We start from the raw sequence: 26,540 nt of genomic DNA, 5'->3' as shown, positions 1-26,540 counted from the left end.
GCGGCCGCGGAGCGTCGGCTGAGCCCGGCGGCTGGCAGGGGGGGTAGGGTGGGTTGGGGGTTGCCCGGCTTGGGCCCCTGCGAGCTTCTAACGGGGCTTCTGCACGTCCTCCCAGTGCTCGGGTCCTGCGGGCCAAGCTCTTGCTCAGTGGCTGGCTGTGGGGGGGGGGGGGGTTCAGAATTGCCTGTTGCATCCAAAAGGACGTTTTCTCAAGTTTTTGCCTGGCCCCGGAAGGAAGGTTTTGTTATGATCATAAAAATGGATTTCATGTTGCAGTCATTTCGTCAAGCAACTTCCGCCGTTGGCCAATTTGTTGTCCTCAGGCTGGATTAGGGCAAGAGAAAGTCTTCGCTGGTGTTTACATAGTTTCTAAAACAAAAGTTCATTTCCAGGCCTGGTAATTACCTTTAATCAGGTTCTTTGGGGGTGTTCGCCTAGGCAGTTTGCTTGTCAAGGGTGTCCACTCACGAGGCGGTGCTTTTTTGTAACATGGTTGTGTTTCACGTGTGAAATGTCAGTGAGCCGTAATACTCCTTTTACAATTCTTTTTTTTTTTTTTTTTTTTTAAAAGATTTTATTTATTTATTTGACAGAGAGAAATCACAAGTAGATGGAGAGGCAGGCAGAGAGAGAGAGAGAGGGAAGCAGGCTCTCAGCAGAGAGCCCGATGTGGGACTCGATCCCAGGACTCTGAGATCATGACCTGAGCCGAAGGCACCGGCTTAACCCACTGAGCCACCCAGGCGCCCCTCCTTTTACAATTCTTGAGGGAAATTTCAAGTGCTTCCCTCACTTCCTGCGAAAGGTGTCCTATCCGTTTACAAGAGATTTCGCCTGGAAAACTTGGTGTTTCTTCACTGGGTGCAGTTTAGATCTTGGAATCATTTTAAGGGGGGCAAAAAAGGTGCATCTCATAAAATAACCTGTCAAGTTTGGGTGTATACCCTGGGTGCATCTCTCTTACAAGAGATCACATCACCTGTAGGTGATCTCCGTTTGTGAATTTAGGTAATAATCGTACTATCATTTTTAAAATAAACCTTTTTGTAAGGTCAAGACAAATTTAAAGACTGCAGGATTAGGCATCGTGTTTGCTGAACATAGGCTTCCATTGCCATTGATACAGGGCGTTAAGTACTGTCTGCATTTTGTGCAAAATAACAATAAATTTTAAATAATTAATAAAACCCAGTAATTTGAAAGACTGCACTTGAAAAATAAATCTTCAAGTAACAAATTTCTGCAAATGAAGAAGTATATTTTAAAGGTGAGAACATTTTCCTCATGCATTTGGAGTTTCAGATTTTCCATCGTTTCCATAATTCTTACAAGGAGATATTGCCTGCCTTGGGCCAAACACCAAGTCAAGTCTTTTTTTGAGAACTTGGTGGTGGAGGTAACTAGGGGGCAGTTATCATTTCACTGGTATACTAGGTGTTGAAGTTAATTGACTTGACTTCCTGGGGCAGCCTGATTCTACAAGGAGGGAGAAAGAACTGCAAGTATGCCAAGAGTAGTGATAATGAACTCTGTCTGGAGTTGAAAAGTAAAGGGGGATATGCTGAGATAGTTATTGACTCTTTTGTGAGTAATTGCACTCAGCAGAAGGTGAGTGCAGTTAGCAGGTAGGCATGTATTTTTGGCAGTGGGATGCAAGTATCTACCTACTGGTCCTTTCTGGTAGCAAATAGCATTTGAGCGTGTGTTGCATAATTTATTCCATAGGTAGCTTTGACCCTAATAATCCTGCATGAACAGAGACAGATTTACTTCTTCAGGTTCGGGTGGAAACAAAGCCAGAACAAGTATCCTAGTCCATTGCTTTGAGACTGTTAATTTGCCTTTATATGCTGTTCTTGTTTACCTGGAGTTCGGGTGTCTTGTAGATCTGTACTGTCTTGTACAGTTCTCATAGATCCTTTGCTTATGGAATAAATACATCTAAGAAAATTTGGTCTTTTGTGGTCAACTCAATTCAAAAAGCAATTTCCATTTAATTCATTAATTTACTATTATTACAGAATTGAGATATATTCCTGTGGAATTTTTTGGAAAATTTTTGGTGTTAATAATAACTGGATTATGTCCAGTTCTGTGGCATTTGGATATTTATGGTATTGCAACATGCAGGTTTATGGTGCCTGCTAAGAGTTACTGCTCAGGAGGAGCTCAAGGTTCACTCTTCATTTGTAGGATGTGTTACATTCCGGTCTGTACCTGCCAGCCATACCTTTGTACAATGGGAAATCCTGCCATTTCAAGGAAGGTTTTGTCTTTACTTAAGAACTTGGCTTGCTTCCATCCTCCAGCTAACAGATAGTTACAGACTACTAGGATTAGTTGTAGTGGTAGTATTGGTCTACTAGGATTTTTCTCCTCCAGTTGGCTTTTTCTTCATTGAACATGTGGAATACTTTTGTAACTTTTTTTTCTTTTTTCCTCTATATTTATCCCTGTGTTTTTTTAATTGAACTTTAATTGATATTAATATTTATTGAACACATTTTAGGTACCTGGCACCATGCTGGAACTAAGATGAAATAAAGATGAATAAAAGCCATGCTCTTAACTGTTTACCATCAACACTGAACATTCTAAACCTTTTGGTGTGGGTTTATATAAATGAGATAGCTAGCAGTTAGGAGCTTAGAGTTATGTAAGTAATATCTGTATGTGTGTGTGTGAAAAGAACAGAATAGTTTAATTGCCTCTATCAGATTCTACTTGGGCATCTTGGTGGAACCTCTGAAACTTAAAGTATACTTTTCTGAAAGGTAAAATCATGACTCTTTCAAATATATATGAATGTGTGTCAGTGATTTTGATTCAACTTATTACCTAATAGGGGAACTCATAAGTTAATGTTAAAGCTACTTCATATGAAAATTTTAGGAGATAGGTATTTATAGACAATTTAATAAAGGAATATTAAAATTGTTGGGTTAGATACAAAATTAGTTAATATCCTATAGGGACATGAACAATAAGTTTTGGATTGTATTTTCTACTGATTTGAAATTATTTGCATCTGTACCAGATAAAAATCTCAATGTTAATCTCACAGATTTGTAAAATAGCTCAGTCAATAGACAGTATTCAGAGGTTTGAGCACAGCATTGTACTGAAAGATACCTAGTAATGTCTTTTGCTTATTTTCAAGTTTTGGCTAATTTTTATGAAAATCAGATTACGTGGTGAAGTTGACCCTAAAACCATAGGGGATTCTTTAAACCAACCATTGTTGACCCTGAAACCTCAGGGGATTCTTTAAGCCAACATTAAATATTTGTCTCACTACATAAAAGCACAAACATTGAAAAATAGATTTACGGAAAAGTAATTTTGGAAATAGAAATGTGTTCTTTAACTTTTTGTTTTGTTTTTGTTCTTAAAGTTTTTGTTGTTGTTTTTAACTTTTAAAACTACTTCAGGTATAGCATTTAAATTCATAAAGAACTACAAAGGGTCAGGCTGAGGGAAATAACATTACTAAATGGATAATACATGGATTGTTAACATTACTGCTGAATTATGTATCTCCCTTAAAAGAGCCAGAAACATAAATGCCCTCACCACTACTCCCCAAGAACACTGAAGCTATCATATTACTTGGGAGGAAAAAAAAGAGTGTGGGATATACTTGTAAATGCAACTTATTACCTGTGTCTTTGAAATGCCTTCGGTACTTTGGTATGCGCTATTGATTTTATGCTGAAAAAAATCAGTGTTAGCATTCTATGTATGGAAGACATGCCTTTAAATAATTTTATTAGACGTTTTTCATCCGTGTTGTTTCCCTTGTTGATGCCTTTTCTTTTGGGTGTTCTTCACCACGCTAAATGTGGAAAAGAAAATGTCTGTTGCCTTTCTCTCTGCAGTTAAAAGTGTCATAGAGAGTTAGAAAGAAGTGGTTGAATTGTTCCTGACTTTGATTCAGGTTAAATATGAACTCCTCACCCCAGACATTACGGTTTGCTCTAGGTATCTGTCTAAAATATAAGATATACAAGACAATATCTAGTTAATTAAATAGCAGTCTATATGGCAAGGAAGAAAAAGGAAGGAGGTTTTGGTTTAGAAATGCTTTTGTGAACGCTGAAAGATTCTGGTGTTTCTGCCTTTGTTACTCTCTCTCGGAGCCATTTTAGAAGACTGCTCTGGATCTTTCTCGGGCCCAAAAGAAAAGTAGAGGGAGCTTTGAGAAAATAAAATTGGTGTCACTGACACAAGAGGGTCAAGGAGGGCTTCTCTAGGGAGATAACATTTGTGCTGAGTTCTGGAGGATATATTCAAATATTTATTGAGTGCCTCATGGGTGTCCTGTACTACTGTTGATACTGAGGTTGTGTAGTAAGGCCTCTGTTCTCCTAAAGCTTCCAAACTAAATGTCTGTGTGGGAGAGGTTTTGAGAAGGACAGACAGTAAAGAACAATTATCTGCAAGATCAATAGGAATTAACAGAACAAAGAAAGCGGGCAGAAAGGATTTGAGATTGAGGGAAAGGTAGAAAGGTGAATTGTTTGGGAAGAGGAGGAGGACTTGACAAAGAACTAAAACCAAGTGAAAAGAAAAAGCTGGTTTGTATACCAGGTTAAGAGGTTTCTATTTGAGAGTAGGAGCCCTGTAGTGTTATTTATGTAACAAAATAATTAGATTAACTTGATCAAAATTGCTTTTTTAAAATATCACTCCAGCTAAAAGCTAGAAATGAATAGGATATCCTATGATTTTTTTGTGACGTCAGGCCTGTTCTGGATTTCCTAAAGCCACTGACTAAAACAGTAGAACTCCAGGGAGTCACTTGGAATTATTCCAAACTAATAATGACCCAAACTGACCCAAGGGGTTCAGCCAGAACTGGATGAGCATTAGGAATGCATTTTAACTTGCTGCATTTAGCTCCCTGTCAGCTATGATTTAGTAGCCGTCCCCTATTTTCAGTTTAATTTTGGTATGGTATATATGGAGCAATAATATTCCATTAATGTGTTTTATGCTGACTGTGCAAAGCATTACCTGTGTTACCACTTGACATAAATCAAGTATGTCTTTTATATTAACCATGGCCTCTCTTTCAGGGAACAGTAGTTTGATTATATTGTCTGTTAGTCTGCATGTTTGAATCAGGAAGAAATTTTAATGGAACTAATGGATTTAGCATTATCTCATGTAGTCACGTTAAAAATTAACAACCTAAAACTCTTATCTTCTTTTACGTGAGAACATATGATAGTAGAAAGCCTTTGAAATAACATCAAGATCTAAATGTGAGCACTAGTATTGTCTTGCAAATAAAGTTTTCATTCTCCCTGTTTTCTTCATTAAATCACTTTGTAAACTCAAACATTATCTCTTACATAGCACTTTCTAATTCTTTCTTAACCTACCCATTAGCGGCATTTGGCAGTAGAACTCCTCCTTTTTCTTGAAATCTTTTCCTTGTTTGGCTTCCAGGACACCAACCTCTGCAGGTTTTCTCCCTCTGGCTATTACTTTTCTGTCCTCTCCTTTGTCAAGTCCTCCTCCTCTTCCCAAACTACATTATCCTGACCTCCTCATTGCTTAGTTTTTGGACTTAAGTTTTTATTTACAGTCATTTGTAGATCCCATCCAGCCTCATGGCTTCGCATGTCATCTGTATTTGATGATTTTCATATTTTTATTTCTGGCTCAGAACTCTCTCCTGAGGTTGGGTAACCAACTCCTTTCTTGATACTTCCGCATCTCAACCAATACTGATCTCCTTCTCCCCCCACCCAAACCTGCTGCTTTTGTAGTGTATCCTTTATCAGTAAATGGCCAGCTTCTGCATCCTTCTAGTTGCTCCAGATAAAAATCTGGAGTTATTCTTGAATCCTGCCTTTTCTAATTTGTGTAATCTGTCAGCAAATTGTTTAGCTCTACTTTAAAAACTGTAGCTATACTCAACCACCATTTCATACTTTCACTTTTACCACCTGGGGCCAAGCCATCACCAATCTCCTGGAATGTTAAAATAGCCTGTAACTGGTCTCTCTTCTGCCCTTGTCCTGTTCAGTCTTTTCTCAACGTGGCAGAGATAAGGGTTCCTGGGTGGCTTAGTTGGTTAAGCGTCCGCCCTCTTCTCAGGTTGTGATCCTGGGAACTGGGGTCCTGGGATCAAGTCCCACATCAGACTGTCCGTCCCTCTCCCTCCCGTACCTCCCTCACAACCCCTACTCATGCTGTCCCTCTCATTCCGTCACTCTCTTCTCTCTCCCAGATAGATAGGTAGGTAGATAAATAACTAAATAAAATCTTTAAAAATATCTCTCTTTTAGGGTGAATTGCTAATACAATATAGTTGAGCAAAAGAACATACATGTCGAGGCGCCTGGGTGGCTCAGTGGGTTAAAGCCTCTGCCTTTGGCTCAGGTCATGATCCCAGGGTTCTGGGATCGAGCCCCGCATCAGGCTCTCTGCTCAGCGGGGAGCCTGCTTCCTCATCTCTCTGTGCCTGCTTCTCTGCCTACTTGTGATCTCTGTCTGTCAAATAAATAAATAAAATAAAATCTAAAAAAAAAAGAACACACATGCCATGGATTTTGAAAAATTAGTAATTATAAAGCTTTATTGAATATGCATTATTCAGTGACATCTGTGTAGCTCTCTACCTTGTTTTTAAATTAGTTCATGTTTCATGGGTGACTATTATTGCTAGAATGAGGTAGGGTCTTGCTCCTCCTGAACTGTGAGTCACAGTTCAGCATCAGTTCTATTCCTGTTTCCCTTCTGTAGATATAAGCCCCGAAAATCCTTGTTAACACAAATAGAAGAAGAATTTAAAGCAATCAAGCTCTTTTTTTTTTTTTAACATTTTATTTATTTATTTGACAGACAGAGATCATGAGTAGGCAGAGAGACAGGCAGAGAGAGGGGGAGAAGCAGGCCCCCTGCTGAGCAGAGAGCCCTATGCAGGGCTCGATCCCAGGACCCTGGGATTATATGACCTGAGCCGAAGGCAGAGGCTTTAACCCACTGAGCCACCCAGGCACCCCTCAAGCTCATTTTTTAAACTTTCTTCAAATTATATGACAAAATTATATTGTTATCTGTCAAAAAGAGTCTTAATAATATATCAGCCAGTAACTTATTTATGTTCTCCTGCAATTTTGTCTCAAGTAAAAAGTTGGAAACCACCTGACTTGCAGAATGATTTGTTACCTGGTCTCAGAGCTATTCACTTTTTCATTTTCTAGCTTTTCCAGGACTTGCCAAAAGACTAGTAAGTATAACTGTTACTTTTTGCTTAGAGATACTTTGTTTAGCTCCATATATCCAGGAAGGCTTGAAAAAATGAAAACAATATTAATTTTAATATACTTTAGCTATGATGATATTAATTAGTAACATGTATTTTACCGTATATGTTCTTTAAACATATTTTCGTTGAATCCTTGGAGCTGTATATCTAGTTCATTGTATTCATCTTCTGTTGCTGTTTAACAAATTATTACAAGCTTTAGGGGCTTAGTATAAATTTATTGTCTCACAATTTCTGTAAATTAAAAGTCTAGGCACAGTTTAGCTGGGTTCTCTACGTAGGGTCTTAGTCAAGGTTTTATCTGGGGCTGCAGTCTCATCTGAGGCTTGGGGTCCTCTTCCAGACTCATGTAGTTATTGGCAGAATTCATTTCCTTACAGCTGTAGGTCTGAGACCCTCAGTTCCTAGAAGGCTGCTGCCATTCCTTGCCGCATGACCCTCCCTGTAATATGTCAGTTTGCTTTTTCAAGGCCAACAGGAATGCATCTGCAGCTGTTTCTTATTTCATACTTCTAGATCTACTTTTAAAGGACTTACCTGATTTGGGTTAGGCCTACCTAGGATGATAATCTTTCTGTTAACACCAAGTCAACTGATTAGGGACCTTTGTCACTTTTGCCTTCTGTGGTAGCTTGATTATAGGAGTGATATCCCATCATATTCACAGTTCCTGCCCACACTCAAGAGGAGTACACACAGCATGTACATCAAGGGGTAGGAATCCTAGGGGCCACCTCAGAATTCTGCCTACCACACTCATTAATTTAATGTAAAATATCCACCACATAACTAAATTGGTAAAGTTAGTTTTAGTTGTCAAGCCAACCAGCCTCATCATATTTATCTTATTTGAGACAAAGTCAAATGAATGTGTTAATACATGTCACATGCCAGCCATCTCACTTCTGAATTCTAATAGTAAGATAGAAAAATAGTTAAGGTGTGAAAACTTGCTTTGAATTTTTTCTCTTGAGTGAAATAAGGTATTGTTGCCTTTTAGTATTTCTTCTTCTTTTTTTAATGGTTTTATTTATTTGAGAGAGAGAGAGATCATGAACAGGGTGGAAGGGGTAGAGGCAGAAGCAGACTCTCCGCTGAGCAGGGAGCTTGATACAGGACTCATCCCAGGACCCTGGGATCATGACCAAAGCTGAAAACAGATGTTTAACCAACTGAGCCATCCAGGTGATCCTGTGGCAGATGTTCTTTAAGAAAGAGTACATGTGGTAGTTTTGGTAGTATGCTGAAGGAAGTGGGTACTTAGCCCAGGGAGCCTTAAACTTTGAATAAAGCATATTTAGAATAGTGATCTTCTCCTGGTTCACAGAGGGAAAAAGCCAATATTAATTTTTTTCAATTTCAATTTTATTTTTCTCTCATAAGTTTTTCTGAAGTCTGTGATGTGGTGACTGCTGCTGTTTGCTTGCTAATGAGTAATGGAAGAAGGTAAAACAAATGAACAAGAGATAGAGAGGTTTTGCAGGAAAAAGAGTTATGATATATTTTGTTTTCTCTTACAGATATGTGCTTGTAGTTTATACTTTTATAGTCATTTTTACTAATATTACTTCTGCTTTCTGTGGTGTAATACTAGTCTGTTAATATTTTCACATTCTGCTAGGAGCACTGTGTCTTCCAAATGCTTTGCCATTGGAACAAGTTGGAAACCAGTGATTTAGCCTGCACTTTATTGGCTTTACAGGCTAATGGCCTGCCTGTATGGGAATGTACTTCCAGATCATGTGCCATTTCATTCCATTGGAAGAAAATTTTAATGACAAAAATTTTAGCCTCCATTAATAGTCTTCTCTACATGTTTTGATTATTTTATGGTAAACCCTTTTATAATATTAAGCTAAGTAGAGTGAGATTTTTTTTTTTTCTTTTTAAGATTTTATTTATTTGTCAGAGAGATAGTGAGAGAGGAAACACCAGCCGGGGGAGTGGGAGAGTTAGAAGCAGGCCTCCTGCTGAGCAGAAAGCCTGATGCAGGACTTGCTATATCCCAGGACCCTGGGATCATGATGTGAGCCCAAGGCAGAGGCTTTAACCCACTGAGCCACCCAAGCGCCCCTTAAAGTAATACAGTTTGATAAGTTTTTATGTATGTATATTTCAGTGAATCCATCACAATTAAAATATTGAATATATCCTTCAGCCCGTAATTTCCTCTCGACTCTGACTCTTTAATTCTCCCTCCCTCCCCATTTCTTGTACTGAAGCAGTTACTGATCTGCTTTCCATTACTATAGATTGCATTTTCTAGAGTTTTGTATTAATGCAATCGTACAATATATACTCTTTTTTTATTTTTCTGGCTTCTTTGACTCAGCATAATTATTTTGCAATTCCTCCATTTTGTTTCATATATTAATAGTTCACTCCTTTTTATTGTTTGATAGTATTCCATTGTGTGGATATTACCATACCATTGTTTATCTCTTTATTAATGTACCTTTGATTTTCATATCTTGGCTATTACAAATAAAAGTGCTGTGAATATTTGTGTACAAGTCTTTTTATGGACATACATTTCCTTTTTTCTTGGGTAATTATCAAAGAGTGGCTGGATCAGATAGGAGGTGAATGTTTTATGGATTTAATTTGCTTTCCCCCATTGATTAATAATGTTGAGCATTTTTCGTGCTATTTACTGTGCATGTATTTTCTTTGGTAAAGTGTTTGTTCAAGTCTTTTGCCCATTTTTATTGAGTTGCTTGTTTTGAATTGTTAAGTTTTGAAAATTCTGTATATATCTCAATACAAATCCTTTATCAGATTATATGTTCTACAGAGATTTTCTTCTGGTTTATAGCTGCTTTTTTCATTTTCTTTCTTTTTTTAAAATTAACATAATGTTAATTTAATGTAATTAACATTTAAATGTAAAGTTTAATATTTTTATTTGTGTTTATACATGGATCTATATATAATATCACGACTGTTCTTTTTTATAGTATGTATAAGGAAATACCTTCTGGCAATTTGAAAATATGGTGTAACTAAAGTACAGGTCTGACTTGTTAATCTACTTTTAAAGACTGAAAATTACTTTAATTGCTCTTTTTCTGAGTAGTCTTTCAGAAAACTATGATGGGTGAGTTCTGGTGTGGTAATTTTGTTTACTGTCTCATAGGGTGCTGAGATAGTAAACATTGCGACTACAAAGTATGGTTCTTTATCAACTTGATGTTTTATTAGTATTTATGTGTGGGATTTTAACATTATATATATATTTTTTATGACTTCATATTGGCAGTTACTTTAAGAAGTTTGGCGTAAGACATTTTGATGCTCAATGTTAAAATTGCTTTGCAGGTTATTTACCAAAATCATAATCACAGGAAAAAAATCCATCCCAGTTAGACATTATCTTAATTCTCATGCACAATCACTTTCACTGAGTAGGGCACTTGGATTTTATGGAGGATGTTTTAGCCTTATGAATGCCCTTGCTAAACTTCAATGTAAATGCTTTTCTTTTTATTAAAAAAGAAGTCTCTTAATTCTATTGATCTAATAGAAATATATGGTAAGATGTAATTAAGTTTCTTTTTGTCATGTTAAAGAAGTGTAAGATGCAAGAGAAAATATTTACTTCCCCCAGATCTTGAGTTTGTAAAGAAATATTATAAAGCCTGGCTTTTTGGATATTGGTCCTTTATAAATATCTAACTCCTTTACTTAAACTCTTCTTTCCCAAAGTCCTTAAAAGGGTAGTATTTGTTATCTCTAGTTTTATGTATCCTCCTTTTTCGCACTTCCTAGTTCATATTATGTTTCTTTATAAGTTAGTGTATTTTATCAAAATTATTCCTGCAAATAAAAAGATAACTAACTTTATGAGGTTTATAAGAAAAATAGCAGTACCTCCTCCCAGTCACAAAATTTCCTGCTTTCCAGAAACAGTCACTTTTAACTTTTCAAAGTGATTCACTAGAGTGTTGAAAAAAGTTGCTGTTTCTTGATCTTTCTGTTTGGCCATTATCTGTTAATGGAAGGTAAGGATTTAAAATCCCCCCCCCCTTTTTTAAAAAGATTTTATTTATTTATTTGACAGAGATCACAAGCAGGCAGAGACAGAGGAGGAAGCAGGCTCCCTGCTGAACAGAGAACCTGGGGGCTTGATCCCAGGACTCTGAGATCATGACCTGAGCTGAAGGCAGAGGCTTTAACCCACTGAGCCACCCAGGCGCCCCCCCCCCCCCCCTTTTTAAAGGTTTTATTTATTTTGGAGAGCATGCACAAGCAGGAGGAGGGACAGAGAGACAGAGAATCTCAAGCGGACTCCACACTGAGTGTGGAGCCCAAGGAGGGCTCGATCTCACAACCCTGAGAAAATGACCTGGACTGAAATCCATTGTCAGTGCTTAACTGACTGAGCCACCCAGGCACCCTAATATTCTTTAATACACATTATATTTCCTTCTTCCCACCATACACACCTTATCATACATATATACTTCCTGCCTCACACCCCATGCCATGGTTATATGTTAGGTTTTTTTGGATTAGTATTCAAAGTTTACATTATTATGACTGTAAATGCTGTTACATATATACCACTTTTTCTTTCCTACTTAACCTTTTACTTTTACTGGAATTAGTAATAGTCTTGTTTTCTTGTGTAGTTTTCTATGTACCTACTAATTCAAGCTTAAACTCTCTATCAGTTGTCTAAATATCCTCTTAAGATTTTTAGATTCTTCAGATGCTCTTACCAATTTAATCTTTTTTGAGGTTTTTATTTATTTTACTAATCTCTGCACCCAGTATGGGGTTCTAACTCATGACCCTGGTGAGATCAAGAGTCACATCTTTGGGGTGCATGAGATCAGGTTTGTGAGTTCAAGCCTCATGTGGGCTTAAATTCTCTATCCCTCTCCCTCTGCCCCTCCTTATGCTTTCCTGTTCTCTCTAAAGTAAATAAATAAATCTTTAAAAAAAGAAAGAGTCACAAATTATTTGACTGAGCCATTTCATCTTCTTGAGACAGTTTCTCCCAGAGTCTTCTGATCTTCTGTAGTCCGGACTGGTGACCTTACGCCTGTTGTACATCTCTCATAATTTCCCTTCACTTTATCCTGGATACTCCCTTAGCCTTTTTTCTGTATTGATTCCTTCATTTCTTCTATACCATATTTTTCTCTTGATTTATACTCTTGTTTTTACTGTGGTACAAACTATAAAAGCTTAATGAGAAGGGGTGCATGGGAGATACAAACTTTTGACCTGTTATGTCTAAGCATGTCTTCATTTTACCATGACATTTGATTGATAGTTTGTTAGGATCTTATTCTAAGTTGGAAATCTGTCTTCTAGCTTCTAGTGTTAAGGTTGAAGTCTGGAACTGATCTAATACATAAGTTGTATATGACCCACTTCTTCCCTTCACCCTAACCTTGTAGGATATTCTTTTTGTATCCAGGAATCTGATGTTTTAATTTCATTGATTAGCTGGGGACTAGCAGGGCCCTTTTGACTTATTTTATTGTGATTTTATCCTTCCGTTTTCTGTTTGCTAGGTGATTCCCCAACTTTTTTAACTTATTTATGGTGAAGTAGTAAAGCAATCAAAAATGCATAAAATATAAATACACAATTTAAGGAATATAGCATTTTTCTCAATAGAAATCTCCAGAAGGTAACCATTTTTATGGTAATCACTGCCTTGCTTTTTCTCTTATAGTTTTACCATTTAAACATGTGTCCCTAGAGGCACCTGAGTGGCTCAGTGGGTTAAGGCTCTGCCTTCGCCTCAGGTCTTGGTCTCGGGGTCCTGGGATCGAGCCTCACATTGGGCTCTCTGCTCAGTGGGGAGCCTGCTTCCCTTCCTCTTTCTCTCTGCCTGCCTCTCTACCTACTTGTGATCTCTGTCAAATAAATAAAATCTTAAAAAAAATAAAATAAAATCTAAAATAAAATAAAATAAAATAAACGTGTCTCTAAATTTTATAGCTTCATTTTGTTTGATCTTGAAGCAGAATTCCTTTGTTTTTTTTTTTTTTTTTTCTTAAAGATTTTATTTATTTGACAGAGAGAGAGATCACAAGTAGGCAGAAAGGCAGGCAGAGAGAGAGGGGGAAGCCGGTTCCCTCCTGAGCAGAGAGCTGGACGTGGGGCTTGATCCCAGGACCCCAGGACCACAACCTGAGCTGAAGGCAGAGGCTCAACGCACTGAGCCACCCAGGCACCCTGAAGCAGAATTCCTTTGTATGTATCCTTGTCTGGCTTCTTTCTGCCAATATTATTTCGAAGATACAGCCACATTTTATGTCACTATAGTTTCTCATTTTTCTTCCAATATTCCATTGTATGAATATGCTACAGTTTATTTTACTCTGAGTAGATATTTGAGTTTCTAGTTGGGAGGTATCACTAATAATGTTACTTGGGAGCCTTTGTATACATGTCTTTTAGGAAACCCGTGTGCTTCTTTCTCTAGAACAATATTGTCCAATAAAAATATAATGTAAGTCATATAAGTGATTTAAAATTTCCTTATAGGCACATTAAAAAAGTAAAAAGAAACTTGTGAAATTGAGTTTAATAATGTATTTTATTTGACCTAATCATCTTAGCATATAATGCATATAAACGTTGAAATATTTGACATACCTTGTTTATACTAAATCTTTGATATCTGGCATATATTTTACACTTAAAATCTGTTTTATTCCAGTAGAGCTACATTTTAGGTGCTTAGTAGCCATATGTGGCTAATGTCTGCTGTGTTGGACTACATAGCTCTAAACAGACATGTATATCTTTAGCAGTAGAATTGCTAGGTCATAGGGTATGCATATATTTTTTTAAGTTTTTGATTTTTTAAATTGAAGTATAACTGACATATAGTGTTAGCTTAGGTTTAGGTGTATATATATATATATATATGTGTGTGTGTGTGTGTGTGTGTGTGTGTGTGTGTGTATATATATATATATATATACACACTTTATGAAGTGATCTCCACAGTAGGTTAGTTGCCATCTGTTAACATACAAAATTTTCCAGTGTTATTGATTATAGGGTATTGGCATATCTTGCACTTTAGTAGATAATGGCAAAGTTTTTTTAAAGTGATTGAGCCAAAAATAAATAAAAAAATAAAATTATTGAGCCATTTTGCACTCCAGTGGTAGTGTGTTGAGAGTTCCCATTGTCCTGCATAATCACTAACACTTAGTATTATCAGGCTTTTTAGTTTTGCTCTCTGATGAATGGGTTAATAGTTTTCATTGTGGTTTAATTTACATGTCTCTCATTACCAAAGATCTACAGCTCTTATATGCCATTTGAATTTCTTTTGCTAAGTGCTGATTTGGTTTTTTTCTATAGGGATTTTTTTTTTTTTTCTTTTTTAAGCAGACTTGTTGCCCAACATAGGCCTTGAACCCACAACTCTGAGATCAAGAGTTACATGTTCTATTGATTGAGCCAGCCAGGTGCCCCTGTATTGGGATTTTTATCATTTTTTTTTTCTGCTGAACTTCGAGTTCTGGATACAAGCCCTTGTGTTTTATGTGTCACATAAATCTTCTCCATTGCATACTTGTCTTTTCACTTTCTTAAAGGTCTTGATGAACATTGTTTTAATTTTTAATTTGAAGTTATGTTTATTAGGCCTTTCCTTTATGGATAGTAATTTTTTTTGTCTTGTTTAGGAAATCCTTTCCTATCCTGAGGTCGTGAAGATAATATCTTGTTTTATAGTACCAGTTTATTAGGTCTTTATGTAATAAAATATCCAGCTAGAATTGTTGTTTGTGTAGAGTATGAATCGGAGTTGAGTTTCATTCTTTCTGTATGGGTATCCAGTTGTTCACTATTTATATGCTTCCCCACCTTCCCATGACCCCACCCTCATACCCTGTAATACTACTTTGTTGTAAATCAAGGGTCTGTATATTTATGGGCTTGTTTCTGGACTCTTTTTTCTTCCATTCATCTGTTTGTCTGTCATTATAACAATATCATTCTTACTGTAGCTTTGTAATAGATCCCAATAACGATTACAGTAAGTACTTCTACTTCTTGGAATAACTGCCTGATTTTCTTAGCCTTTTGCACATCCATATAAGTTTTGAAATTATCTTGTCAATTTCAGCAGACAGACTTTTTGGTTTTGACTATGATTTTAATTAAGTCTGTGGACCAGTTTGAGAATTGATATATTTGTAGTATTAAATCTGTACTTCTTTTGTTACGATGTATTCCAAAGTACATGATATATTTTTTATTCCATTGTAAATGATACTATTTAAGATTTTTGTTTTTCATCTTTTGTGTTCCACGGAAATAAAATTTTATTTTTTATGAATTAAAATAATTTGGGGTACCTGGACATATTGGTTAAGTGGCTGATTCTTGATTTTAGCTCAGGTCATGATCTCAGGGTTGTGGAATTAAGCCTTAACTCACCCATGTTCAGCACAGTCTGCTTGAGATTCTCTCTCTTCCTCTGCCTCTGCACTTCCCCCTGCTCGTGCACTCTCTCTCTTTCTCAAATAAACCATAAAATCTTTAAAAAAAATTATCTGTACAATATTTTGATTTTTCTTCATGGCTGTATTAGTCTGGGGTCTCCAAAGAAACAGAAACACACACACACACACCCCCACACACCCACATACTCTCTCTCTCTCTCTCTCTCTCTCTCCCCCCCTCTCTTTCTCTCCTTTCCCTCTCTTCTGTCTCTCTCTAATAAAGGTAGGCGAGTCCAAAATCTGCAGTCAGTAAGTCAGAGACTCAGGGGAGCTGGTGGTATAGTCCTAGTCCAAGTCCTAGTTCAAGGCAGAAGACCAAAATCCTGGCTCAAAGACTGGCAGAGAGAAAGAATTCTTTCTTACTCAGCCTACCAGACAGGTCCACTCACACTGGGGAGGGCAGTCTGCTTTACTCAGTCGACCAATTCAGATGTTAATTTTACCCAGAAACCTTCATAGACACACTCAGAAATAATGTTTAACCAAATGTCTCAGCACCCTGTGGCCTGGACGAATTGACACATAGAATTAATTGCTGTAGTGGACAGTCAAATCATCTATAAATCTCTTCCTTTCAAATTCTTACACTTTTATTTCTTTTTCTTGCTGGACTGCACTCTCCACCAGTACAATATGGAATAGAGATGATAGAGCGAGTATCCTTACCTTTTTCCTGATATCAAAAAGAAAGCTTTTAGTATTTAACCATTGACTATGAGGTTTATTGTAGTTTTGTTATAGATACCCTTTTACTAAATTAACGGGGAGCTTTTATTATGAATGAATGTTGAGTTTTTTAGATGTTCCCTAAATCATTGATATTATCATAATTACTTTTCTTTTTTAATCTGTTAGCATGGTAAAATATTTTTGCTTCATTATCTGACATTAAATCGACTTAACATTCCTGGGATAAATCCACTTGGTTGGTCACATTTTTTTTTTAATATGTATTATGGAATTTAGTTGATATTTTACTTAGGCTTTTATTTCTAAGCTGATGAGTAAAAATGGCTTATTTTCATCTTTTTTTTGAGCTTTTATATCAAGGCTAGTCTCACAAAAAGTTGGGAAATCTGTTCTTTTTTTCTTTTTGTCTATTTTGTTCTTCTAGTTTCTTTCTTAATGTTTAAGTTTGTCAGTGACGCCATCTAGACCTATATAATGAACAAGTCTCAACAAGTTAAAAAGATTGAAATCCTAGAAAGTATGTTTTCTGATCATAATGCAGTTATTCTAGAAATCGGTAAAAAGGAGAACTTAAAAAAATACTATAGGTTCAGAAATTAAGAAATATACTTCTAAATTCTAAATGTCAAAGAGGAAGCCATAATGGAAATTAGAAACTATTTTAAAATGCATAATTTAAAAAATATTCTGTATTAAAGTCTGTAGGTTTTTGTTTTGTTTTTGGTTTTTACAAAAGTAGGTCTTAGACTACTTAAGTTTTCTGTTAGTTTCTGCTCTGTGGGTTAAAGAAAGTTTACCGAGAGCAACAATTAGAGGTGGGTTTTCCCCCACTTTGTTGTTTTATGTTTGTATTTGAATAACTATTCCATTAAAATGTTAATAATTATAAATAAGAATATCTGAGGTTTTTTTTAAAGATTTTATTTATTTGGGGTACCTGGGTGGCTGAGTCAGTGGGTTAAGCCTCTGCCTTCCGCTCAGGTCATGATCTCAGGGTCCTGATATCTGCTCGGTAGGGAGCCTGCTACCCCCTCACCCCCCGCCTGCCTCTCTGCCTATTTGTGATCTCTCTGTCAAATAAATAAATAAAATCTTTAAAAAAAAAAAAGATTTTATTTATTTGACAGAAAGAAAGCGAGAGAGGGAACACAAGCAGGCAGAATGGAAGAGGCTTCCTGCAGCAAAGGGAGCCCAATGCAGGGCTCGATCCCAGGACCCCAGGATCATGACCTGAGCAGAGGGCAGCTGCTTAATGACGAGCCACCCAGGCACCCCATGATTCTCTGACTTTGATATAAATATTTTGGCCTGTATTTTAACTGTGAACTCTTTTCTTTTTAAAGGTTCAAGAGCAAGTACATCCTACTCTCTCAGCTAATGAAGAATCTCTCTCTTATATTGAAGAGCTGATTTTTCAGCTGCTTAATAAATTATGCATGGCTCAACCAAGGACTGTTCAAGATGTGGAGGTAAAAACTATTTTGATATTTCAAATATCACTGAACCATTGTACAGATTTTTAAATTAAATCTTTATCATTCTAAATCATTATGGAAACTGAAACCATTGAAATCATATGTGGAATATGTGCCGAGTTTATTTTCAACAAAGGTATCAAGGCAAATCAATGGGGAAAAGAAAGTGTTTCATCAAAAAAAGTGCTAAAATAACTGGATAAATTTATGAGGGAAAAACCCTTGAAATCTATTTCATATAAAAATTAATTCAAGATGCATCATGGTCTTAAGCATAAAAGCTGAAACTATAAAGTTTTAGAAGAGAATGCAGAGAATATCTTCTTAACCTGGGGTTAACCAAATATTTTTTTTTTTTACAGAGGACTCAAAATGCAGTAAGTGTTAAATAATAAAATTAACAAGAAAATGAAAAAGGTGTAAGTGACAAATCAGGAGAAATGTTTGTGATATATATTCCTTACATAGGATTTGTATCCAAAATGTTGATTCCTACAAGACAATAATAAAAAGACACCTTCCTGGGGCACCTGGGTGGCTCAGAGGGTTAAAGCCTCTGCTTTCGGCTCAGGTCATGGTCCCAGGGTCCTGGGATCGAGCCCTGCATCGGGCTCTGCTCAGCAGGGAGCCTGCTTCCCTTCCTCTCTCTGCCTGCCTCTCTGCCTACTTGTGATCTATCTGTCAAATAAATAAATAAAATCTTTTAAAAAAAAAAAATAAAGACACCTTCCTCCCTAAAATGGGCAAAAGTCTTAAACAGACACTTCAAGGAAAGGAGATGTGATATTTGAGCAATAAGCACATGAAAAATGCTCATGCTCTTTTTTTTTTTTTTTAAGATTTTATTTATTTATTTGACAGAGATCACAAGTAGGCAGAGAGGCAGGCAGAGAGAGGGGAGGAAGCAGGCTCCCTGCGGAGCAGAGAGCCTGATGCGGGGCTGGATCCCAGGACACTGAGATCATGACCTGAGCCGAAGGCAGAGGCTTTAACCCACTGAGCCACCCAGGTGCCCCTAAAGTAATCTCTACACCCAGTATGGGGCTCAAACTCACAACCCAAGATCAAGAATTGCATACTCGATTGACTGAGCCAGCCAGGTGCCTTTCAAGCTCTTAAGTCACAGGGAAATAGAAATTAAAACCATATTGAGGTACCGTTTCACACTGCTTTCAAGGGACAAAATTAAATACTAATAACACCAAATACAATGTAGCATGACTAGAACTCTTACACATTGCTAGTGGGAATATAAAATGGTATAACCACTTTAGAACATTCTTTGGAAGTTTGTTATAAAGTTAAATATACAGTATATCTACCCTATACCCAGCAGTTTTACTCCTAAATATTTCACCTAGAGAAATGAAAATATGTGTTCAGAATGTGACTTATGTATGAATGTCCAAGCAGTTTTATTCATAATAACCAAAAATTGGAAACCACTCAAATTTCTATCAACAAGAAAATGAATAAACAGATTGTGGTTGATTTATAAAATGGAATACTATTCAGTAATAAAATGAAAGAATGAACTATTGATATGTGCGATAACATGGCTATAAGTCACAGACATTATATAGAATGAAGAAAGCCAGACCTCGGAGAGTACATATGGTATGATACATTTATATGAAGTTCAGAAACAGCTAAAATTAATGGTGATAGACATCAGAATGGTGGTTGCCTGTGAGATGATAGAAATATTCTGTATCTTTATTAAACTGATGGTTACACAGGTGTAAGCATTTTTCACCAAAACACTGAATTGTACACTTAAGATCTGTGCATTTTACTGCATATAAATATCACTTTACTAAAGGACTAGTAAAAATCTTAAGGATATTTACTGTTTGATTAATATACTGACATGCCTCTAAGAATTATGTGAATTAGTGCTAAAATACTTGTTTTGGCTTAGTTACATGGGAGTATTTTTAGGTTTTTAGAAATACATATCAGTACCGCTTTCAAAAATTACTTTTGTATTTTACTGTTTACATTATCTTTCTTTTGAAAATTGGTTCTATAATAAAGCAGCAACTTCCAGTATGAAGGAAAATCTTAATTTGGAGGAATTGAGCCCTTAAGATTTTTTGGGACTCTTGGAATTAAAGCATTTGGTTCCCTACTCTCAACTCTTAAGACATTAGTATAAAAAAAAGCATACTTCTCAATAGCTAAATATGCTAAAAGAGGAGAACATAATTTTAGAAAACAGGAAGTCCTGCTACAAATTGGAGTTTGATTCACCTATCATTAGTTCTCATTATTCATGTCAACCACTGGTTAAATTTTAGATTAAAAGAACCATAATAGTAACCTAAAAGGCTTAGATTGTTTTTGGCAGAAGATGTGTTTCCTGAAGCCATTTTGAGCTTTGTCACCTACTTGAACCTTTAAGAGGTACAAGGCATCTTCTTTTTAAAATTCTTCTCTATATTTGAATCTCTAAGCAAAAGGAGACTGCTGTATAATAATTGATAATAATGAGTTAACTGCTTATGCTAGGTAAGTAATTTTAACCCTAGGAACCTTATATAAAATCACCGGTGAATATTACATACTGGTTTTAATCTCTCCTAATGTTACTACTTTTCCTAGTTCTCATTCCGTCTTAATTATGCTTGTGCTTAAAGTGTTCTGTTTAAATTTCACCTTTTTCTTTACTCATGGGAATTGTGTGCAAAAAATCTTGAGAGTCCTGTTGATTCTTTTTAAAAATAAGTAGTTATTACAGGAATCCGAACATGTTATGTCACTATTTTCTGTAGCATTAGCGATGATAAAATTTAGTTTTGTATGAAGAAGTTATGAACACTTCTATTAACAATAGTACTGCTGTGATATGAACAGGAACGTGTTCAAAAGACCTTTCCTCATCCAATTGATAAGTGGGCTATTGCTGATGCACAATCTGCCATAGAAAAACGAAAACGAAGAAATCCTCTCCTACTGCCTGTGGACAAAATCCATCCTTCATTGAAGGTAGTAAAAAAAAAATATTTAAACATTGGGAAATTCTTTGTCATGAATAATACCTAATAATATATTGGTGTATTTATATAGTACTTCTATAGCATGGTCTATGTTAGTATGTGCATGTACTTGTATGTACTTGGATGTACTTGTACATACACATATGTATATATATATAAATGTGTGCACAAATAAAAATAAATAACTGATAAAATCGGATTTCCTTTCAAATAATATTAAAAGTTATCGATAAGCAATAATACATCTTTGTGGTATCTTCTGTTGAGTACTACCCCTAACTGATTCTCAACCTCTTGTTAGGCAAGCATATATTGTCGAGGCACCTGGATGGCTCAGTCACCTAAGTGTCTGCCTTCAGCTCTGGCCATGATCTCAGGGTCCTGGTTTTGAGCTGTTCAGTGGGGAGTCTGCTTCTCCTTCTCCCTCTCCCCCTCCCCCACTTGTGCTTTCTCTCTCTTTCTCTCCTGTTCTCTGTCACATAAATAATAAAATCTTTAAAAAAAAAAATATATATATATATATATATATTATATATGTAGTCAAAAGCTATGGTGTTTTTGACTGTTTTAAAATTAATTTGTATTTATCATAGATATGTTTATGTGCATTGGAAAAATAGACTAGGCAATATTATTTGATCTATAGAGAATATTTGATGTATGTGGATTTGAATGCCCTCTTGGTAGCAATTTCAAGACATCCCCTAACTCCTCCCTCAGATGTACACATCCTCCCCTCAGTACAAACCACGGTCATTTGGGGATATTGGTTACAGGTCCTTGAAGATAGCAGATACTTGTCTAATGGGTTTTGGATAAAGTATTAATTAAGAGGTTTTCAGTGAAGTCCTGGCCAAGATTTCTATATTAAATCAATAATCTCTTCTTCCTTGATACTAAAGGCAGATATTAGATTAGATTCTTTTTTAAAAACCCCTCATACTGGGACCAGTGGCTCATTCTGTATCCTATTATACCTATAACTTTAGACATTTGGTTTATAGAAAGTTTCTTTGTAAGCAAGAATGTTGGAAAAAATTTTTAAGTGTCTAAGTGATACTTGACAGTGCCATTTTTTGGGAATTAAATTGTTTTTTTTTTTTTCCACAGGAAGTTTTAGGGTACAAAGTGGACTATCAGGTATCCTTGTATATTGTGGCTGTATTAGAGTATATCTCAGCTGATATTTTGAAGTTGGCTGGTAATTATGTTTTTAATATCCGACATTATGAAATATCTCAGCAGGACATTAAAGTGTCAATGTGTGCAGATAAGGTAAGTGTTAAAAGGTATTTAAACTTAACTTGAATATAGTGAATATATGTCACCTCGACCTTTTTTATACATGTTGATATTCATAATTTTTATAATTCCTGGTGTTGGGAGACAAAATGCTGGCATTTTAGACAAACCATGTTATATTCAGCATATGACAGGATGGGAATCTCCTCCCTACCCCATCAGGAACCTTTTACCTACAAGAAAAAAACATCCAAAGCCTCAAGCCAATTTAAGAAAAATAGTTAGAATTTTATCTTTTTAGAAAGAAAATGTATACAGAGCATTCAGGTACTTTTAAGTACAAGTAATTTTGAAAAGTATACTTTGGTTTCACAGAACAGTGGGGCACAGGTAGAGAGCAAAATACTGTAATTCCAGTGTTCTTGCTTCTAATACTTTTTTTTGTACGTTACCTCTTTGCTTCCTGACTGTAAGCCTCTGGGGGAAGGAACTGAATCTCTTTATTTTCCTTTCTCCTCCTTTTCTTTCCTTTCTACTTTCTTTTTTTTTTTTTTTACTTTTTAAATTAACATTTTTGGGTATCTATGTGCCAGTCACTGTCCTGAGCATTAATGGTACCACATTGAACAAGACAGCAATCCGTGTGTTAGAAGGAATTCATTTTAGTGGGAAGTAAAAATATTGTAAAAAATATAATAATTGCAGCACAGTGTGATTAAAAACTATCATAAGCCAAAGATACAGTGGAGAAAGTGATCACCTCTGGCATGGGGGAGAACACTTCATAGATAAGGTGCCTAAACTAGACCACTAAGGGTGAATGACCCCTAGAACTTGGCACATGCCAGTGGTTCTCTACTTTTATTGTACATCAGAACTACCAGAAAGACTGCTGATACCCGCATCTTACTCCCAGAGGTTCTGATTTACTTGGCCTGGTTTAGGACTCTAACCTCAGTGTATTTTGAAAGCATCCCAGGTGATTCTGATGTGTGGTTATGATTGAGATCTGCTCTAGTGTGTCTTGGTCTCAAAGATCATTTTTCACTTGAATTTCATAGTAGAAATTCCTTGACATTTCTATTTTGACTTCTAAAATTATGATTACATGCTTTAAAAAAAAAATTTCTTTCTCAGACCTTAGAAAAGTTGCAGGTACAATAAAAGATACTCCCCTGTGCCCTGAACCATTTGAGAGTAAGTTGCCAACATAGTTTACAAATAAAAACATTCTTCTGCATACCCATAGTATGAAATTAACTTTGATACATTATACTCTGTAATTTTCAGGCCCCATTCAGGTTTTGCCCATTGTTCCAGTGATGTCCTTTATAACAAAATGATCCAGTCCAGAATTAGTCATCTATCTTTCTGTCTAGAAGAGTTCCTCATAATTCTTTAACCTTTGCAGCCTTGATAATTTTGAGAATTACAACTAGTTATTGTTTAAAATGTCCCTTACTGGGGCTCAGTCAATTAAGTATCCGACTCTGGATTTTGGCTAAGGTCTTGATCTCAGGATCGTGAATTCAAACCCCACATTGGGCTCTATAAGAAAAAATCCCTTACTTTAGTTTTTTTCTGATATTTTCTCTTCATTAGATTTAGGTTATGGATCTTTGGCCAGGAATATCCTAGAAGTAATGCTGTACTCTTTTCATTGCATTTCTCACATGGCATGCAGTTTTGATTTGTCCCTTTACTGGTGACGTTCGTTTTGATCACTTGATTAAGGGCTGTTTTCCAGGCTTCTCTGCCTAATTTCCCTTTTGTAATTAATAAATATTTTGAGATTGTGAATATCTTGTTCCTCATTGCACTTGAAATTTCTTCATTTGTTTATTTTAATATAGACTCGTGGATTCTTATTTAATATGCTCTCCATTATTTTATTACTTATTTTGATAATTCACATTGTTCCAGATCTGGCCAGTGGGAGTTTCTTTAAGTTAGCTTCTCTCTGTATCATTCTTTGAACACTTTCCTTTGACAGAAGATGTTCCAGGTTCAAATTTTCTTTACATGCTGCTCAAGCCTGATTAGTCATTTTCTAAAAACTCCAGGTTCCTTTTAGTGAAGAATGGTATTTAGAAACCAAGATCTGGGTTCTAGATAAGCTCACTGCTATTACAGTGTACATGTTCTGGTCTCTAGAGGCCAGATTTGGGGACTGTGTGTGTTTATATACATTATATATATACAACACATCTATATTTATTTCTTACCAATGTTTTTGTTGTTATGGCAGCCCAAGAAAACTAATACAGATGTGTACTTTCAGAAGTTGTTTATTTTCCAACATAGGTGATATGTGTTAGCACCAACCTACATTTAGGTGGGAATGGACCTATAAGGCAGGCAGTAATTCAGTTCTGCTTAGAAGATAGTATTTATTGACCTATTTCTGAGTGGGTATAACAATTTTGGGAAATCTGCTGCTTTACCATTCTCTCAGGCTTAAGCTTCTAACTCAAGAACTACTTTGTGTCTACCAAAAAAGAATTATCTATTTATATATGAATTCACAGATATCTCCAATTCAAAACTAATACCACAGGGTTCATTTTAGCCTACCCTTGTTCATGTTTGTAACTGTCTTTTTGACAGAAATTTGGCTCCCATTTTTCGTAATGTATTTTCTTATTTGATCTGTTCTCCTGTATGTAACCAATCTCCTAACAGTCCTCTCTTCCTGCACTGGTTTAGGCACCTTCTTTAACTGCTTAATAGCTGTTGCTGATATAGTCAATATGCATTAGAAAAGCATCACACTATGTTCTGTCATGTGCTTCCACAATAGTATCCTTTTCTTTTTCTCCAAATGTGTATAGCTTTCTTTACAGTAGGACAAAGAAGTACCACTTTGAATGCCTGCTCTTTACCAGACATAGTAGTATGCATTTTACGTACATCACCTCATTGAATTTTTTTATCAGTTACATTTTACGTAGAAGGAACCTGCTTTAAAAAGAATAAATAACTTGTCTGTAATCACAGGTGAGTAAGTGGTTGAACCAGGATTTTGGCTCAGATTGTTGTCATTCAAAGGTATGCTCTTTTTTGCGATTATATATGTGTGTTTATGTGTGTGTATGTATGTACATACACACATATATGTGTATACACACATATTATATAAATTAGGTTTATCTTATTTCCATAAATATTTATCTATCTGTGCATATCCAGTTTTGAATGTTTTTTCCCTTCAACTTTTCATATTTCTCTTATTTGAATTTTCTTACATAAATTAGTTTGTAATACACACAACTCTCATTGTGTAATGTTTTAATTCTAAATACCTTGAGACCATTTTATAAAAGTATGGAAAACAAGTTTCGGTATTATTTATATTTGTCAGGTTTTGATGGACATGTTTGATCAGGATGATATAGGTTTGGTTTCTCTCTGTGAAGATGAACCTACTTCTTCAGGTGAATTAAACTACTATGACCTTATCAGAACTGAAATTGCAGAGGAAAGGCAGTATCTACGAGAACTAAATATGATCATAAAAGTGTTTCGAGAAGCCTTTCTTTCTGACAGAAAGCTGTTTAAACCTTCTGTAAGTACCTTTTTGGTTTGAAATTCTATGTACCAAGTTGAAATTCTGTGTAATCAAAAGTTAAATAGCAGCTTAGAATCATAAATAAGAACTTTTTATATTTGGAGTATATAAGCAAAAATATTCTATTATGTAGTATTTATAGTTTTAAAAATATGTGAATTGTTCCACATTAAGGGCATGACAGTGAAAGTTAGACACAAGTGCACACAGCTGCCCTGATTAGAAAGGGGGACTACATGGGAATGAAATAATTCTGCTGTGCAAGATTTGAGGTTTATAATCATTCGTTTTCACATAGTGAAAAAGATGTATGGTCTAGAAAAGAAAGACTTAATACTGTTTCATGTCTTTGGTAGGTACTTTAAGGCAGTGGCTTAAAGTTTTAACAGTGGAACTTTTTAAGAAGTTTATGCAGAGTGCCATATAAACAAAGAGCTATTCCACTGGAAAATGGGATAGAAGTGGTGGGAAATAGGATGGGAGCCTTGTCCTTCTTTTTCTTAACTACTGTAGCTTCTAAAGTCAACTTAAGGAATAAAGGTAGACAAATAGTGTCTTTTTTAAAATGTTTTTTTTTCCTTTCCTTCCTTCATCCCATGACTTATTTTTCCTTAGATGTCTGTGTCTGCCCTTCACTTTAAGTACTCAGCCTTTTTTTCTACCTCCTGACTTCCTCCCCCAAATAACTATTACATGAGTGAATGTGCAGACACAGCTGGCTGAGTGTTTAAGATTAGGAAGTGATTTAGCCTCTTTGATTCTTTTCCAAAGCATGAGTTTCAGTGATAATGTAAGGTT

At 35.8% G+C, this 26,540-nt stretch overlaps 1 protein-coding gene across 4 annotated transcripts in view; it reads left to right on the top strand.

Moving 5' to 3' along the window:
* The window catches only part of SOS2 (SOS Ras/Rho guanine nucleotide exchange factor 2), an 83,737-nt gene that overhangs the window by 409 nt on the left and 56,788 nt on the right, over positions 1–26,540 (top strand). For all 4 annotated transcript variants that reach the window (XR_009355663.1, XM_059182037.1, XM_059182036.1 and 1 more), the window contains exons 2-5: positions 17,802–17,927; positions 20,790–20,921; positions 22,043–22,207; positions 25,536–25,739. Coding sequence is in view for 3 of the 4 variants with exons in the window: in XM_059182037.1 (XP_059038020.1) it covers positions 17,802–17,927; positions 20,790–20,921; positions 22,043–22,207; positions 25,536–25,739 (627 nt within the window). In the remaining variant the exon portion in view is untranslated. The remainder of the gene's footprint in view (positions 1–17,801; positions 17,928–20,789; positions 20,922–22,042; positions 22,208–25,535; positions 25,740–26,540) is intronic.

This window comes from Mustela lutreola, chromosome 7, assembly GCF_030435805.1.
Source record: "Mustela lutreola isolate mMusLut2 chromosome 7, mMusLut2.pri, whole genome shotgun sequence".
Taxonomy (NCBI): domain Eukaryota; kingdom Metazoa; phylum Chordata; class Mammalia; order Carnivora; family Mustelidae; genus Mustela; species Mustela lutreola.
Note: the sequence above shows the minus strand (reverse complement) of the source record. Positions and strands in the feature narration are given on the sequence as shown.